This window comes from Mercenaria mercenaria, chromosome 18, assembly GCF_021730395.1.
Source record: "Mercenaria mercenaria strain notata chromosome 18, MADL_Memer_1, whole genome shotgun sequence".
Taxonomy (NCBI): domain Eukaryota; kingdom Metazoa; phylum Mollusca; class Bivalvia; order Venerida; family Veneridae; genus Mercenaria; species Mercenaria mercenaria.
The window spans coordinates 17,085,276-17,102,003 of NC_069378.1; the positions used below are offsets into that span (position 1 = coordinate 17,085,276).

Below are 16,728 nucleotides of genomic sequence, written 5' to 3' on the forward strand. Positions count from 1 at the left end.
TAAATCCACAACAAAAAACAAAACAAAACAAAAAACAGTGCTGATGTACAACAAAACTGGATTTGTTATTATATCAGGACGTATATTCCACTGCCTTTAGTATCAAGGCCTATCATAAACTGCACCTGTATAAAAAACATCTCGACAGGATAACATGTATATATATATTTCAGGAACAACTATTCTGTAAAGCCTGTATAAAACTGGAAAGTCAAATAGTCGTCTTTATGTGCATGTCGTGTTAATTCCCAGGTTACAATGAAATGAAATGTTTAATTTGTACACGAAACTAGTGGTCTTAAAAGCCCGGTTACAAGTCTCTGTTCACTGATGCTCTATGGCGGAGGGTTGAATGTAGACCGTGCTCAGAAAGGCAAATAGTTGTCTTTATGCGTTCGTTGTCTTTATTAAAAGCTTGCTTAAACTGAAAATGAAACTAGTAGTCTGTAATTTTTTTGTTGTTGTTGTTTTGTTTTGGGATTAACGCCGTTTCTCAACAGTATTTCAGTCGTGTAACGGCGGACAGTTAGCCTAACCGGTGTTCCTGGATTCAGAACCAGTACAAACCTGTTCTCCGCAAGTAACAGCCAACTTCCCCACATGAATTATCAGAGGTGGAGGACGAATGATTTCAGACACAATGTCTTTTATCAAATCGTCACGGAGAACATATGTCCCGCCCGAGGATCGAACTCGCGACCCCGAGATCCGTAGACCAACGCTCTCCCTACTGAGCTAAGCGGGCGGGCTCTGTAAAGGCAATTGGGGTTTGAACACAGGTTGTGTCTTTATTCGCAAGTTTAAAATCTGTATACCATAACTTATAATATTAATTGTTTACTTAAGTATTACATAATACAAAGTATCAAATTTGCATATAGTCATACTATTAAATGAATTATAAGAGAATGGCATCAAGACTGTACATATTACACAACATTATTTCATTCACTGGATTAGAGATAAAGAACGTCTGCCAATCGTTACACAGAACAGCTAGATAGTTGGGATCCCAATCCCAAAATTATCACTCCAAATCTGGAGAGAAAACAAAACTTCTGAGACACTATATCTAATAAGACATTTAAGGTGCAGTAAAGCAGTATGCACTCGATGCACAAGCTTAACAAGTCTAAGAGCTTGCAACTTAACAACGGACAGATTGGCAAATTCTTTTCGCTATCATATAACGAAATATTTTGCATTCTAACAAGTAAAACATGATAAGCAGTTGGTTCATTATTCATAATTTTAACATGTCCGAAACACTGTGGAATGATACTGATGTCACTTGGGTAATGATTACCGTGATTTTACTTGGACTTTATCCTAGACTCACTGTGTAAAATCTCAAACTTTAAACTAAATCCATATAATATTTCATAGAAGCTTCGAAGTTTTGTTGTTTGTAGCATCGTCTGGAGCATGTGCAGTGAAAATTTTTAATTTGATTCCGGAAATAGTGTGATATTTATTTCTAAAGTCACTATATGGTCACTGTAAAAATACTTCGCTTTACCCAAGTGGAAACTGGCAGGTACTCGAAAATGCTGCTCTCTGGTTGGTCAGTTAGAACCCCTGACATGATAAAGTTTATATCTGTCTACTCAATTTTCCTAAATGATAAGTACACATGAAAGGATTGAAAGCATAACTGTTCATTTAGATAATTTGGAAAATTAGTCATCCGTAAATAATTTTAAACATGTCAAGAATATGCAATTCTGGCATTAAATAGAGGGTATTATATAAGCGTCTTTTCATATTGACTTAATTGAGATCGTTGAATAAAATGACAAAATACGAGGGCCTGTCTCGGATTTTATCAATTATATTCAATGACCTTAATAAAGTCAATGTGGAAAAATACATTTGCAATACTCTTTTTATCACATGTTAGCTTTTCCTGCCAAAACATTCAAATTTCTTCTTTCATAAAGTCAATTTGACCAACGTCTCATATTATGTGCACTAACGTCACAGTGTTAGCTAGTACACTACTGCAATCTGGCTACATTTCCTTCCCTATGTGTAAAATATGTGATAAAATCAAGTTATTTATAGACATCGATATATTTTGTTTTTAGTGCACGTCGGCTCTTCATATCTTCGCCAAGAAATGTACCATGCACCTTCCTTGCACGGCTTTATGTTTTTCAATGACCTCTGTTCCGCATGCCTTATTAACTGGCCGATGTAACAGCTTGCCTCAGATACGAAGCAGATTGTCGTTCAAGGGTATAATATGTCAATTATCGGTCGTCTATTTGTTCGCCATTCATTTTGTATCTTTTAGGTAAGCACACCCTTTTAACAGTTAATGACACTGTCCAAATTGAAAGATGGACAAGTTCATTATAGAAATTTAGCAGGGTAAGGGTTAAGAACATCAGCATACAGTCACACTATCGCAAGCGACGGCAACTCTGTCTTGTAGGCATTGGTGTAATCTGTATACTTGTACATGGGTACTGCTCAAAACAGTACAATTAACGAATCTAGAAGTTTTTAAGGTAGTTAGTTTTAAGGCAGTGCACGGAAGAAACGGCGTAACGTCATTTTTCCGGGTAACGTAGAATAAAGGACCAGCCATACGGAAATGAAATTCATTTATATATTAATGGCACCCCGAGAGTAAGTTTATTAAAAAACGACAACGTTACTATCTTTCTAAAGATAAAATATGATATCGAAACGTTTGATTACTTAAATACTTCTAAATAATACTTGAAAAATACAGATCTCTTTATTTATGGGCAAATAACTAAAAAAACAACAAACAAACAAACAAAAACAAGTACACTGCCCAATACGTTTTATTGACCACATATTTATTTACGACTGGGAGAAATTTCATTAAAATCTACTTAGTACGAAAAATTCTATTCGCGAAAATCTTTTATGCGAATTTGTCCAATTTTCTATGTATATTCTGAAGTTTAAAACAAAAAATTCGGGGTTTGGTGAAATTCTGCATTGTAGAAGAAATTTGATCCGAACTTGCAGAACTACTTCAACATATTTGTATGGCAGTTAATTATAAATGCAGCAGTGTACACACACACACACACACACACACGCACGCACGCACACACACAAACACACGCACGCACAATTAATTTCTATGTTTAATGAAATTAAATGTATTTAATGCAGACTTTTTACATTTGAAGTAAATATCTAAAAATAACATTATCAAGTGAGGGACGGGCATAGGGTATCTCTAACAATGCAGTTAGTATAATGTTTTTAGGATATTGACTTTATACATGTGTTATGACCTCAATGGCTTTTGTATATTTAAAGCGGTATGAATCCAATTATCTTACTAGTCGATTGGAAGAAAAGTATATCAAATTTTTATCTTGTATACGAATTTCCTGTGTATCCTTAATAGCATATGCAAAAATGCACGATACAAATATAATTAGTTTTGGCAACCGCCTGTAACTTCATAATTAATCCGCATCGATTACAGGCGGCGAACAATCCTCTTGTTGTAATAAATCTCCTTTCAGTCACGACCTTCAATCGGAGGAAAAGTTCAAACTCTACTTTATTTCCGCCAAATGGAACCGTATACGACTTAATTTACTACAGATTTAATTGTTGAGACCGACAAGTAAGAGCGATAAGAATGTAAAACAGGTGCCAAATACAGCAAATATTTTAAAACTAACAAAGAGATTTTGTAATAAAATCTATCAGTTTCAGATTGTGTCCATTCAGTTTCAAAGGATTTATCATTGTATATTACTAACTATTCTCCAATTTAAAGATTGATCGGCGTTGAAGTAGCGCATTTAAAATAAACAATTTTGTTTGGTTTAAAGCGAATAAAGAAATTGGTGAACGGAATATAAACAATTTATTTCATATAATATGAGAATTTTGTCATAATTTTTGACATCGGACACCTATATTGAAGGCAAACATGTACATAACTGTGCGTTACGGAGGTGAGTATGACTTAAGATTTTAAATTAATTGGTTTGTACACAAACACGAAATGAATGTACACATCTTTTTCTAATGATATCCACTTGCCACTGAAACAATATTACATTCTAACACCTTTAATAAAATCTATGGAAACGTAGAAAGCAACTAAGCAACACCATGTCGGACTCTGGATGACTGAGGATGGTCATGAGAGGCAATGAAATGCGCATCTACCCTCACGACACTCTGGATACTACGTAAGCGGAATTCTATTATAGTGAAAATGAATATCCTCCTTGATACCAAAGGACCATGAGACATAACAACACCGAGTCCAAGTTCAGGCAGACATTAATTTGTATGTGTAACTTTTTCTGAATTTCAGTAACCGAGTTATTATGGAAAACATTGTCTAGAACATTATGGACATGTACAAATGTCTTTTTTTAAAAGGTATTCTAGGCCCAAAAGATATATTTGAAAATATGAACAATTAATACATATCGTTAATGTAGATACAAAATATAATGTGTGTTTACAGTACTCTGCATTAGGGTAAAAAAAAATATACATATGTACAATTAACACATGCATATTTTCTTTGACAGTTTTTGCTGGAATTAAGGTCACATCGATACAATTTAGGTCACAGGACGACCTCATAGTGGAAGAAGACCCCAGGTGCCTTCCCGACCATTCCCGGCAGTCAATTCAATATGTATAATGAAATTCTGCTTAAGCCAGTGTTAGTGGACTTGAGGGGTGTTGCGCTTTCCATCACCACTCATGAACTTTCTCAATCAATCTGTGTCTACTATTGTTTTGCCTGATTGCATTTTATGTTTCAAAAACATCTTTTTACAGATTTTATTTAAATGCAGTTTTAACGACCAACAGTCTTATGTATGTACGGTGTTACAAATGCTTAGTATGTATTTGATATCATTCAGTATTTCAATATGTTGGTCAGTCAAAGCAGTCTAGACACTGTCGGTTAGTTCAGACGTAAAGTATTGTAAAAAATAAATTGATATTATACTATAATACATATAAATGAAGTCCAGGAGAATGAATACTGGTAAATCTAATCTTATTTTCACTTGTTATTGTTAAAGAACATCAGATCGAGTAAATGGCAATTTATTTATATTGTAGATTTATTCTCATTGCAAAAGGTAGTTAAAAATCAATGCAAATATATGAAATCATAATGGACCAACGACCCGTTAAATTGATTTAATACAACCGTTTATGCTGGCGGATTTTGTTTGCTTTAGAAGTAATATTTATTTTACCATTAATTCTACTTTAAATTGCTTATAAATATTTTTGAATGGTTGTATAAGCCATGTATCATTAAACAAATATTGTGGGAGTACATACATTAACCAACTTGATTGAAACACCCAATTAATACTTGTATAGAATGAATTTCTTTGGCTGAAATTCAATATATACACTTGATTGCAATACATATTCAATATACAATTTCGTTTCATTTCTGATATATCCCCGTAATATATTTCAGAAATCAACAACTACACAACGAGAAACAGTAAATGCTAAAAACAGACTTTTTTGTAATTATATTAGTGATATAATACAAAGAAACATATTACATTAGCACACTGTTGTTGTTATGTCAAAATATCAGGGGGGAGGGGATTAAAACACCTACGCGACAATTTGATTAAAGACATTGTGTCTGAATTCTCTCGTTCTCCACCTCTGATTCATTTAGGGAAGTTGGCAGTTACATGCAAAGAACAGGATATCAGTTAATTTGGTCTGCAGTTCGCAGTTCGCAGTTCGCGTTTCGAATTGCGAACTGCAAACTGGTCTGCAGTTCGCAGTTCGCAGTTCGCGATTCGAATTGCGAACTGCAAACTGGTCTGCAGTTCGCGATTCGAATTGCGAACTGTAAACTGGTCTGCACTTTACGATTCAAATGTCAACGTGCAGTCTGATCTACACTGTCCTGCGCACTGCAGACAAGAATGCATTTCACGGTTGGTCTGCAGTTCGCGTTTCGAATTGCGAACTGCAAACTGGTCTGCAGTTCGCGATTCGTGTTGCGAACTGCAAACTAGTCTGCAGTTTACGATTCAGATTTTAACGTGCAGTCTGATCAACACTGTCCTGCGCATTGCAGACAATAATGCATTTCACAGTTGGTCTGCAGTTCGCGTTTTGAATTGCGAACTGCAAACTGATCTGCAGTTCGCGATTCGTGTTGCGAACTGCAAACTAATCTGCAGTTAAGGATTCAAATTTCAAAGTGCAGTCTGATCAGCACTGTCCAGCGCATTGCGGACCAGAATGCATTTAATAATTAGTCTGCAGTTCTCATTTCGCGTTTCCAACTGCGAACTGGTCCGCGGTTCGCGTTTCAAATTGCAAACTGCAATCTTGTCTGCTGATTACAATAAAAATTTCAAAGTGCAGTCAGATCAGCACTTTCTTGCGCATTGCAGACAAGAATGCATTTCACAGTTGGTCTATAGTTCGCAGTTTGTGTTTCCAATTGTGAACTGCAAACTGGTCTGTAGTTCGCAGTTTGCGTTTCGAATTGCGAACTGCAAACTGGTCTGCAGTTCGCAGTTCGCAGTTCGCGATCTGAATTGCGAACTGCAAACTGGTCTGCAGTTCGCGATTCGAATTGCGAACTGCAAACTGGTCTGCAGTTCGGGATTCGTATTTCGAACTGCAAACTGGGACACAATTTACGATTCAAATTTCAAAGTGCAGTCTGATCAGCACTGTCCAGCGCATTGCGGACAAGAATGCATTTCACAGTTGGTCTGCAGTTATGTCTACCTACGCGTAATTGCTAAACGGCTGTTTTCATGGGGGCATTTTTAGAGGGTGATGTTTCTCAGAACAGATTATTTTTCTTATATACAACATAACATGTCAATATTTTTCTATTTTTGATAAGAAGACATGTTATACTAAATGACCATAAATGGTTTTCATATCATTGAAATGCTCTAAAGTGCTGAAAATGAGGTCTGAAGTTTTTGTTATTAATATGAAATAAATAAGGAATTGAATTGGTAAGAATGTAACCTACATGACAAGAATTCACAAAGACTGTACGGGCAAGGATGAAGTGCCTCGGACATCTCCGTTAATATTCGTAATAACACGTTCATTGCCGAGGATATCCAATTTAATTAAACAGCAGACGATACCGCCAGGGAAAAGTATTAGTTTCCCCGCTATGCGCGGCGCACGTCACTATTAAGTTTAAAGAACATGAAATGTTACATCCCGTGACAAACATGCTATAACTTCTACATGTTTTCATTGTTTATATTTAAGCTTATCTATATTCGTCACCGGTAATTGATATGGGCGGCTCCTCCATAAAAATGTTACTAAATTCATTGGAAAAAATCCTGCAAGATAGAGAAGCTCCATTTCAAGATTTTTCATTTCTTCTTTACTTTTCCAGTTTGCAGATCGCATTTGAAAACGTGAACTGAGAACTGCAAACTGCAGACCAACTGTGAAATGCATTCTTGTCTACATTTTGCTGGACAGTGCTGATCAGACTGTACTTTGAAATTTGAATCGTAAACTGCAGCACAGTGTACAGTTCTCAATACGAATCTCGAATTGCAGACCAGTTTCAGTTCGAATTTGAATCGCGAACTGCAGACCATTTTGCAGTTCGCAATTCGAATCGCGAACTGCGAACTGCGAACTGCAGGCCAGTTTGCAGTTCGCAATTCGAAAGGCTAACTGCGAACAGCGGACCAGTTTGCAGTTCGCAATTCGAATCGCGAACTGCGAACTGCAGGCCAGTTTGCAGTTCGCAATTCGAAAGGCGAACTGCGAACTGCGGACCAGTTTGCAGTTCACAATTTGAAACGCAAACTGCGAACTGCTGACCAACTGTGAAATGCATTCTTGTCTGCAGTTCTAATGGAGAGGGAGGAAGTGCAGACTTTTCACATTTATGTTTAGCAAACACTTGCCTATTACTTTGAAGTATAAGAGTAACTTTCAAACTCATTTTCATTTTGAATCTTGAACTGCAGACCAGTTTGCAGTTCGCAATTCGAATAGTGAACTGCGAACTGCAGACCAGTTTGCAGTTCGCAATTCGAATTATGAACTACGAATTGCGAACTGCAAACTGAGAACTGCAGACCAGTTTGCATTTCGTAGTTCGAATCGAAAACTAGGAGCCGCAGACTTGCCCGCACTTTGCAGTTCTACTGAAGAGGGAGGAAGTGCAGACCATTAACATTAATGAGCCGTGCCATGAGAAAATCAACATAGTGGGTTTGCGACCAGTCTGGTCAGGATCCATGCTATTCACTTTTAAAGCCTACTGCAATTAGAGAAACCATTAGCGAACAGCATGGATCCTGACCAGACTGAGCGGATGCGCAAGCTGGTCTGGATCCATGCTGGTCGCAAACCCACTATGTTGATTTTCTCATGGCACGGCTCAAAATTTTATATTTAGCAAATACTGACCTATTACTTAAAAGTATAAGAGTAACGTTCAAATATATTTTTATTTTGAATCTTGAACCGCAGACCAGTTTGCAGTTCGAATTCGAATCGCGAACTGCAGACCAGTTTGCAGTTCGCAATTCGAATCGCGAACTGCGAACTGCGAACTGCAGACTAGTTTGCAGTTCGCAATTCGAAACGCGAACTGCAGACCAGTTTGCAGTTCGCAATTCGAAACACAAACTGCGAACTATAGACCAACTGTGAAATGCGCAAGAAAGTGCTGATTAGACTGCACTTTAAATATTTTTATTGTAATCAGCCGACAAGATTGCAATTTGCAATTCGGAACGCGAACTGCGGACCAGTTTGCAGTTCGCAGTTGGAAACGCGAAATGCGAACTGCAGACTAATTATGAAATGCATTCTTGTCCGCAATGCGCTGGACAGTCAAGTCAAGTCAAAAGTTTATGAAATGTAACAAAGGCCTCCGGCCCAAAATACACTACATAATATATAGTAAGTAAATATATAAACAGTTGTGATCCCACAAAATGTATACATATACAATCGGATAAGTTAAAATACATATTCATAGGTTCAGCACACAGTCGACTAGTAAACATAGGCTGCTGAATATCATATTTAACAGGTCAAACATTATTTAAGAGTTTCTCAAGAAACAATGCTGTTAGATATAACACCTTTTCATTATCAGAGCTAAGTATGTTATAAAAACTTTGTATACTTCTGTCAGATGAATACCAATTAAGAAGATACTGATTACGGATCTCACTAAATTTCTCACATTGAAAAAAGCATGATATTCACATTCAACAATACTAGTGTTACTTCTATTATAACAAAATTGGCAGATACGAAGATTCGAGATTCAAAAGGTGTATTGTTGTGCCTACCAGTTTCAACATGCAGCTTATGGCTTGAACAACGAAATATTGACATTGCTAGTCTGTAATTAAATGGCAAATTTATTGTAAGGTAACGTTCTGTATTTAATAAAGTTTTAAAATGTTTATAATGGTGACATCTACTTGATTCTTCGATAGACTCTTTCCAGTTTTGTTTATGACAATCTATGAGTCTTTGACGAAAAATACTAACGAAGCAGTCAATATTTCCAACATCATGTGAAACCCAAACATAACCCAAACCATACAAAAATAACAAGTGTTTGACCTGAGTAGCCCAGGTGATTCTACCTACGTTATCTAAAGATTTTAGCATAAAATAACACCGTTTAGGGTAGCTAGAGTTATCCATCTGTATTAGTTAGCTGATCAGACTGCACTTTGAAATTTGAATCGTAAATTGTAGCCCAGTTTACAGTTTGCAATACGAATCCCGAGCTGCAGACCAGTTTGCAGTTCGCAATTCGAAACGCGAACTGCGAACTGCAGACCAGTTTGCAGTTCGCAATTGGAAACACAACCTGCGAACTATAGACCAACTGTGAAATGCATTCTTGTCTGCAATGCGCAAGAAAGTGCTGATCAGACTGCACTTTGAAATTTTTATTGTAATCAGCAGACAAGATTGCAGTTTGCAATTCGGAACGCGAACGCGAAATGCAAACTGCAGACTAATTATGAAATGCATTCTTGTTCGCAATGCGCTGGGCAGTGCTGATCAGTCTGCACTTTGAAATTTGAATTGTAAACTGCAGCCCAGTTTACAGTTCGCAATATGAATCTCAAACTGCAGACCAGTTTGCAGTTCGAATTCGAATCGCGAACTGCAGACCAGTTTGCAGTTCGCAATTCGAAACGCGAACTGCAGACCAACTGTGAAATGCATTCTTGTCTGCAATGCGCAGGACAGTGTTGATCAGACTGCACGTTGACATTTGAATCGTAAAGCGCAGACCAGTTTACAGTTTGCAATTCGAATCGCCAACTGCAGACCAGTTTGCAGTTCGCAATTCGAAACGAGAACTGCAGACCAACTGTGAAATGCATTCTTGTCTGCAATGTGCAGGACATTGTTGATCAGACTGCACGTTGACATTTGAATCGTAAAGTGCAGACCAGTTTACAGTTCGCAATTCGAATCGCGAACTGCAGACCAGTTTGCAGTTCGCAATTCGAATCGCGAACTGCGAACTGCGAACTGCAGACCAGTTTGCAGTTCGCAATTCGAAACGCGAACTGCGAACTGCGAACTGCAGACCAACTTAACTAAAATAAGAACAGGTTTGTACTGGTACAGAATCCAGGAACCTGCCTGCTGTCACATAGCTGAAACACCTCATCATGCTTGTTTACATTAGACTGAAACGCCTGTTTAGTTTATGCGTTAGACTGAAACACCAATTTAAAATTATACAGATGATGTCGTAATGACTCGTATTATATGTTATATGTAAGCTAATGCCTAATAGTGATCAAACTTCTCACTAGGTAGAGCGTATATTGAAACAATTATAACCACGTTTGGCATTGTGACATATAGGTTTATTGTAAGCATTACAATGGGAGTCAATTGATAGGTCCTTCGGATGGTAAATCAGAACTATTCAATGGAAAGGATTTTAGACGTATGCTAGGTGATGGGAATCCGATTTCACGGTAATATCAGTGCAGAAATGAAATTTTTTAATCACTAAATCTAGTGTTTTTATTTCAGAAAGCCAACAAGAAATATTTAACCCAAACTGCAAGACGTATGTACTTCTGAAGACCATTAAACGCAAATGCAAATGTCATAGAGAAGGTAAGGTAATATACCAACTTCTGAAAAGATCATTCAATATCATAGGCAACTCAAGGCAATATTTTTACTTTACGCAAATGAAAATATCACAGAGAAGGAAAGTAATATTTTTACTTTACGCAAATGCAAACGAAAATATAATAGAGAAGGCAAGGTAATAATGTATTTCTCTAGGAATGTTATCTTTCGTCCACTTTTCACTTGCTCATCTGCTTTTACTGGCGACAGCAAGTTAGGGTTAACAGTTGTATACACGTGCAGTTTTATAACGGGCCAAGAACAGGCCGGTCAGATTGACGACAAGAGAGAAAAAACGGTTTAACAATTGCACTGATGAACTGTTAAAACAAAGACATAGCCATTTTGTACTTTCAGTAACCTCACCGATTTAATAAATCATCTGACTGGACTTTTATTTACTATTACTCACTTATGAAAACACTTAACAAATACATCAATTTGAAGGCCTGTCTTTTAAATTAATTTCTCATTAAATTGTTTGTCTACGTCATGTACCTAACCAAGGAAGCAAAGTTAAGGCCAAACACATTTTTTTCTATTATCTTAAAATGATTGTGTGCGTGTGTGTCTGTGCGTGGGGGGGGGGGGGGGGGGTGTACGGGTTAACATCGCACCGACACAATCATATAGAGACTTTACAGCTTTGATGGTGGAGGAAGACCCCAGGTACCCCTCCGTGCATTATTTCATCACGAGCGGGCATCTGGGTAGAACCACCGACCTTCCGTAATCCATCTGGATGGCTTCCTCACATGAAGAATTCCACGCCCCGAGTTAAGCTCGAGCCCACATTGGTGAGGAGCAAGTGATCCGAAGTCAGCGACCTTAACCACTCGGGCACGGATGCCTCTGAAATGTAGTAGAACCGTCTCAGATATCTTATATCTAGCATTACACCTAGAGATCATACAAAGAGGATCTGCTTGGTCGAGTGGTTAAAGTCACTGACTTCGAATCACTTGCCCATCACCTTTGTGGGTTCGAAACCTGGCTAAGGGTGAAGAATTCTATCAAGTTAGGAAGTTAGTCTGACGTTTTTCGGAAGGTCGTTGGTTGTGATGAAACAATGCCGTGAGGGAGCATTTCCGGTCTTTCTCCACCACCAAAAGCCGCCATATGACCTGTAACTTTATCCATGAGACGTTAACCTCCCCCCTCCACACACACATCCTCGCTACACACAATAACAACAACAACAACAATAACAGAGAGGTTATAGGCTGAATTCTTGTAGTTTAACCTTTAGTTTGCCATTGACCACCGCGGAATGAACTTGTCTATGTACTCTTTACAGAGATGCGCCATGACACAATTTGCATGGCTATATACTGAATAATTCATTGATGCACAAGAATGCTACTGAAATGTAAAATCTGCACAACTTTTATAGGAATATGAATCATTCATTTTAACAATTGTTAAGATTTTAATCCGAAAATAACTTCTTTCATTTTAAAAACTTGTATAATCCTGTGTAATCACCATATTAATTATAAGATCAAACGAATCTACATGCATTATCATAAGGTTAAAAAAATTCAAAGTTTAAAATGTTGTCTAACGTATCTGTAAATATAGAAATGTTCGGAAATGTGCTGATATTGGATAAAATTTATTGTTGCAACATCATTTAAAATAGACACATGTATTTAACATTATGGTGTAGAATTATTCAGTAAATACCAACTTTAAAATCTCAAGAACAGACTCAGTCAGACCGAGTCTGTTGTTATGAAATAACCGACATTAGTTGCGTTTTAATTTAGTTTATCGGCAGGGGCACAGCCGAATCCATGCAACGCAAGCACTAACTTACGTACCGATGTTACAATGCAGATATGTTCCAATGTAACACGATGAATCTTTTATTTCATATAAATTTCTAGCTGACATCGAGCTGTCTGACGAATCAGGAAATATAAAGAACTTACGAGACCCTGGGTTTCAACTGAGATATGCCACAGAGTTCTTGGAAGAAAGAGAAATATTAATCCTACTGAAAGTTGAAAGTAAGTTCAAAAAGTTACCTTAGGCAAGGGACAGTTTTTGTAATATCTTTATTTGCTGTCCGTTTTAAAGAAGAGCTATATATCAGTATGTAGCGATAAAATGGCAAAGAGTTATCATTTCTGTACAGAGCACTTGTAGCATTTCTTGTCAATATACATTCTTTCCTCTCGGTTTAATAGTCATTACGAATTTTACTGCTTTTCTTTTTAAACAAATTATGCATTTTTTTTTGCTATAGTAAACACTGACATCTAATAATTTTGCTTAACTTCTGGCAGGGAATACTAGTCAGGAAGGCAGTCAAATCGTGTACACGCCTTTACTACAAGCCGGTGATGCAGTACTTAGCGATGAGTTTTTGGGTATGTATGGGATGATAGAGCGAGTATTAACAGGAAAAGAAATGGTTCAGTTAAATCGCATTTGAGAGAGGCATGAAGTTTACTGTTATAATGCTGAAAATTAATCTAAGGAATCTAGTCCAAACAAATAGATCATTACCTCTGTGCACTGCCACCATCCCACTAATTTCTGTGAAAGAATTCATTTTTGTACCTTATAGTCGTTTCAGTACTTCTTTTATTAAACATTTATGCTTTACATTTGGCTTGGTTATCTAATATAGAGATTAAGTATTTTTTAACATAATTTACATTTTCTTGGTCTGGACTTCAAATATACGTCTCTGCTTCAAGAAGAATGTAAGTTTGCACTTGTCAAAGAATGGAAAATGGGAATTAAGAATAAAAACGATCGCGTTCTATCTAATATTTGACAAGAATACATGGGATAGCTTTAACTTGTAAAACATTTTACAAATTGCCGACTGAAGCATCATGACGATACAGCCTTTTATTGTTTTATTGATTCCTAATTGATCAGACTTAAGACCGAAATATTGATATGTCTTTCTTTTGTTTGTACCATTGAACGATTTACTTTTGTTTTGCGACATGTTGTAATATGAGTTTCTCATAACATAACCTGTCAGCATATGATAGTTAAATCCCACAGCTAGACAAATGGGATACATACTTCTGACTATGAATTTCCGACGCTGTCGTTCAGCGAGCTTATTTACTGAAAAAAAAACCTGTTAGAACTTCGATGATAAAGTGTTTTTCAGTCGGTATTTTTTCACCTAGATAGGACATCATTGGTTAGACCAAAATGACATATTTATAAACAAGTGTTATAGTATGTGCAAGGGCGGAATCAATGTGATCTCAAGCACCAAGCCTAAGTTATGTTCTTGCATGACAGACATTTTTTTGCTGTAGTATTATTACAAAGCCTTTATAATAAGTTAGGTATCCGTGTTTGTTTGTTGTCACATTGATCTAGAAGAATCCCTTAAATTGGTAACTAAACGCTGCCACCTATGTGCTTTATGTGCTTTGTAAAGTCATTTATTTTCGTAGCCACTGAATAATGTCATGTTCTTTTTTCCGGAAAAGCTTTTCGTGGCGATATAAAGTCGTGGATTTGATCTTTAAACATTAACTGAACGACTGTTGTACCGGTTCATGGGGATTTATTTTATTGTAGTTAGTCAAAAATGAAATGCATGTTGAACAATTCTCCTCTTTGGCGATCTTATCAGTACATCTACGGCACATATTCTGATAAGCCACCAGACAGCGCAACTGATAAATCCTATTCCTAAACTTACATTGATTTATATAGGAAAATGATACATTTACCATAGAAAATGTCATAAATTACACATTTCTATTTATTCTATTATACCATCCCGGATATTTCCTTAAAAACAATTTAATACCTTTACGATGGTTAAAATAAGTCAATATTTGGTTGCTTCTAAATTCGTTTGATAAAAGTCTCTCAAATTCAATATACTCCAGATATATATTTGGCAGAATTACACGATAACCCTGTTTTTACTGATTATTTTTGATGGAAATATTAAAGTTAAATTTCCATCCCTGATATATTTGGAAAGTTCCCGCCATGCACATTCTAGACATATATTTTATTATAAAATAAGTTATTTCTTTCTTGCTTCTAAATTAGTTTAAAAACAGAGTTTCAACGCTTTCTGTATACATAACTAATTGCTGACCACTGCTGGTGAAAGATAATACTACTTGATAAACTGCTCCAGATGTTTTATGCTGGTGCATGTGAGATTGTAGTATGTAGAAAATTTAGTCTTTGGTGAAATTCCCACGCGAACACTAATGACTTCATAATTTTATTGTAAATGGTTACGTAAATGTACAGCCGAGGAAAGCTATTTAACTTGGCATTTTAGAACAAACTTCTAATCTTGAAAAGTCACTTCCCTGTATACAAAACAGTTCAATGTTTACTTGGGCAATTTCATAGAATGGCATGAACTTCTGAAACTTCTTTCATTGCAATTCAAAATTTATCTTTCTTTCAGCTCGTCTGGCACTCAAAGGAAGTGAGCATCATAAGCGCGTGAAATCGAGCACGCGCAGACGGAAGGAAGCGGCGTTAGCAGTCGAACATCCAAAAGAGCATTCAAGACAAAACAGCCGTGAAAAAGGAAATGACAAACTGAAACCGAATGCGAAATCTGACAAAAGATTAAGTGCCAGGACAAAAAGATAGTAGCAAATAACTCTTTATAAAATCAGTTGTTCTTCTTTATTTGCTTGACTTGAGTTTGCGCATTAAATAATTTTCATTGATTTTAAATGCATCATATGCATACGACACTCACGATCAATATTGTAGTATGAAAACGAGCATTTTAATATAGGGATGGATAACGTCGTATAACATTGACCAGCAAACAAAACGCAACAGACGTGCATTGGCAGTAGTGTTCTGAAGATTATCTCAACAGACTAAAGAGCAATTAAAATCAAAGTAAACAGTACGCTTGGTATCTATTTTTTGCCATAATGATATATTGGCCGTGTTTCATTTTTGATTCATTTCTGTTACACTTCGAAATCACTTCAGTTTCTTTTTAACACAGTCTGAATATTATGAAAAACATACTGCGCATGTAGTAACTTTTCTTGTCTATACATTTTGATCAAATTGCCACTAATCATATGTGGTTATCAGCAAGTATCATTATGTGGTTATCAGCGAGTACCGATATTATAATGCGCCAGTTTCAAGGGCTTAGTTACCACATTTATTCCATACCTTTGATTACAATTTCATGTCATGTATAATGCAGTACGTAGCAAAAAATTCAAGACTTTCCCAAGCAGAATATGGCATTTTCCCATTGAAATGCGAGCAATTCCTATTACCATTTTCATCATATGATATTTGAAAAATACGAACAGTATCCAAAGGGAATGGAAATTTTCTCGTATCAAAATATTTAGACGATAATGCTATTTTGTTTGAACATTGGAATGAAAATATATGTGTGTATTAATATTATTATTTGCATTCGGAAAAAACACAATTCCCACAGGGTCCGTAACGGGTATACAATGTATGGAAAGTTTTGGAACTTCGGCAAATCGTTCATAGAGTCCTTTTTGACGTTGTCTAAAATGTAAGTTTATGCCTCGGATGTCAGATATTTTCGTATTTGAGAGC

The 16,728-nt window shown here is 36.4% G+C and overlaps 1 protein-coding gene across 1 annotated transcript; it reads left to right on the forward strand.

The window, feature by feature from the left end:
* Positions 1-3,542: 3,542 nt before the first annotated feature.
* Positions 3,543-16,042, forward strand: LOC123538895 (uncharacterized protein CXorf65 homolog). Its single transcript, XM_045323303.2, has 5 exons — positions 3,543-3,959; positions 11,056-11,142; positions 13,050-13,172; positions 13,452-13,535; positions 15,581-16,042. The coding sequence occupies exons 1-5, from the start codon at positions 3,935-3,937 to the stop codon at positions 15,769-15,771; spliced, it is 510 nt and encodes a 169-aa protein (XP_045179238.2). The 5' UTR covers positions 3,543-3,934; the 3' UTR covers positions 15,772-16,042.
* Positions 16,043-16,728: the final 686 nt, after the last annotated feature.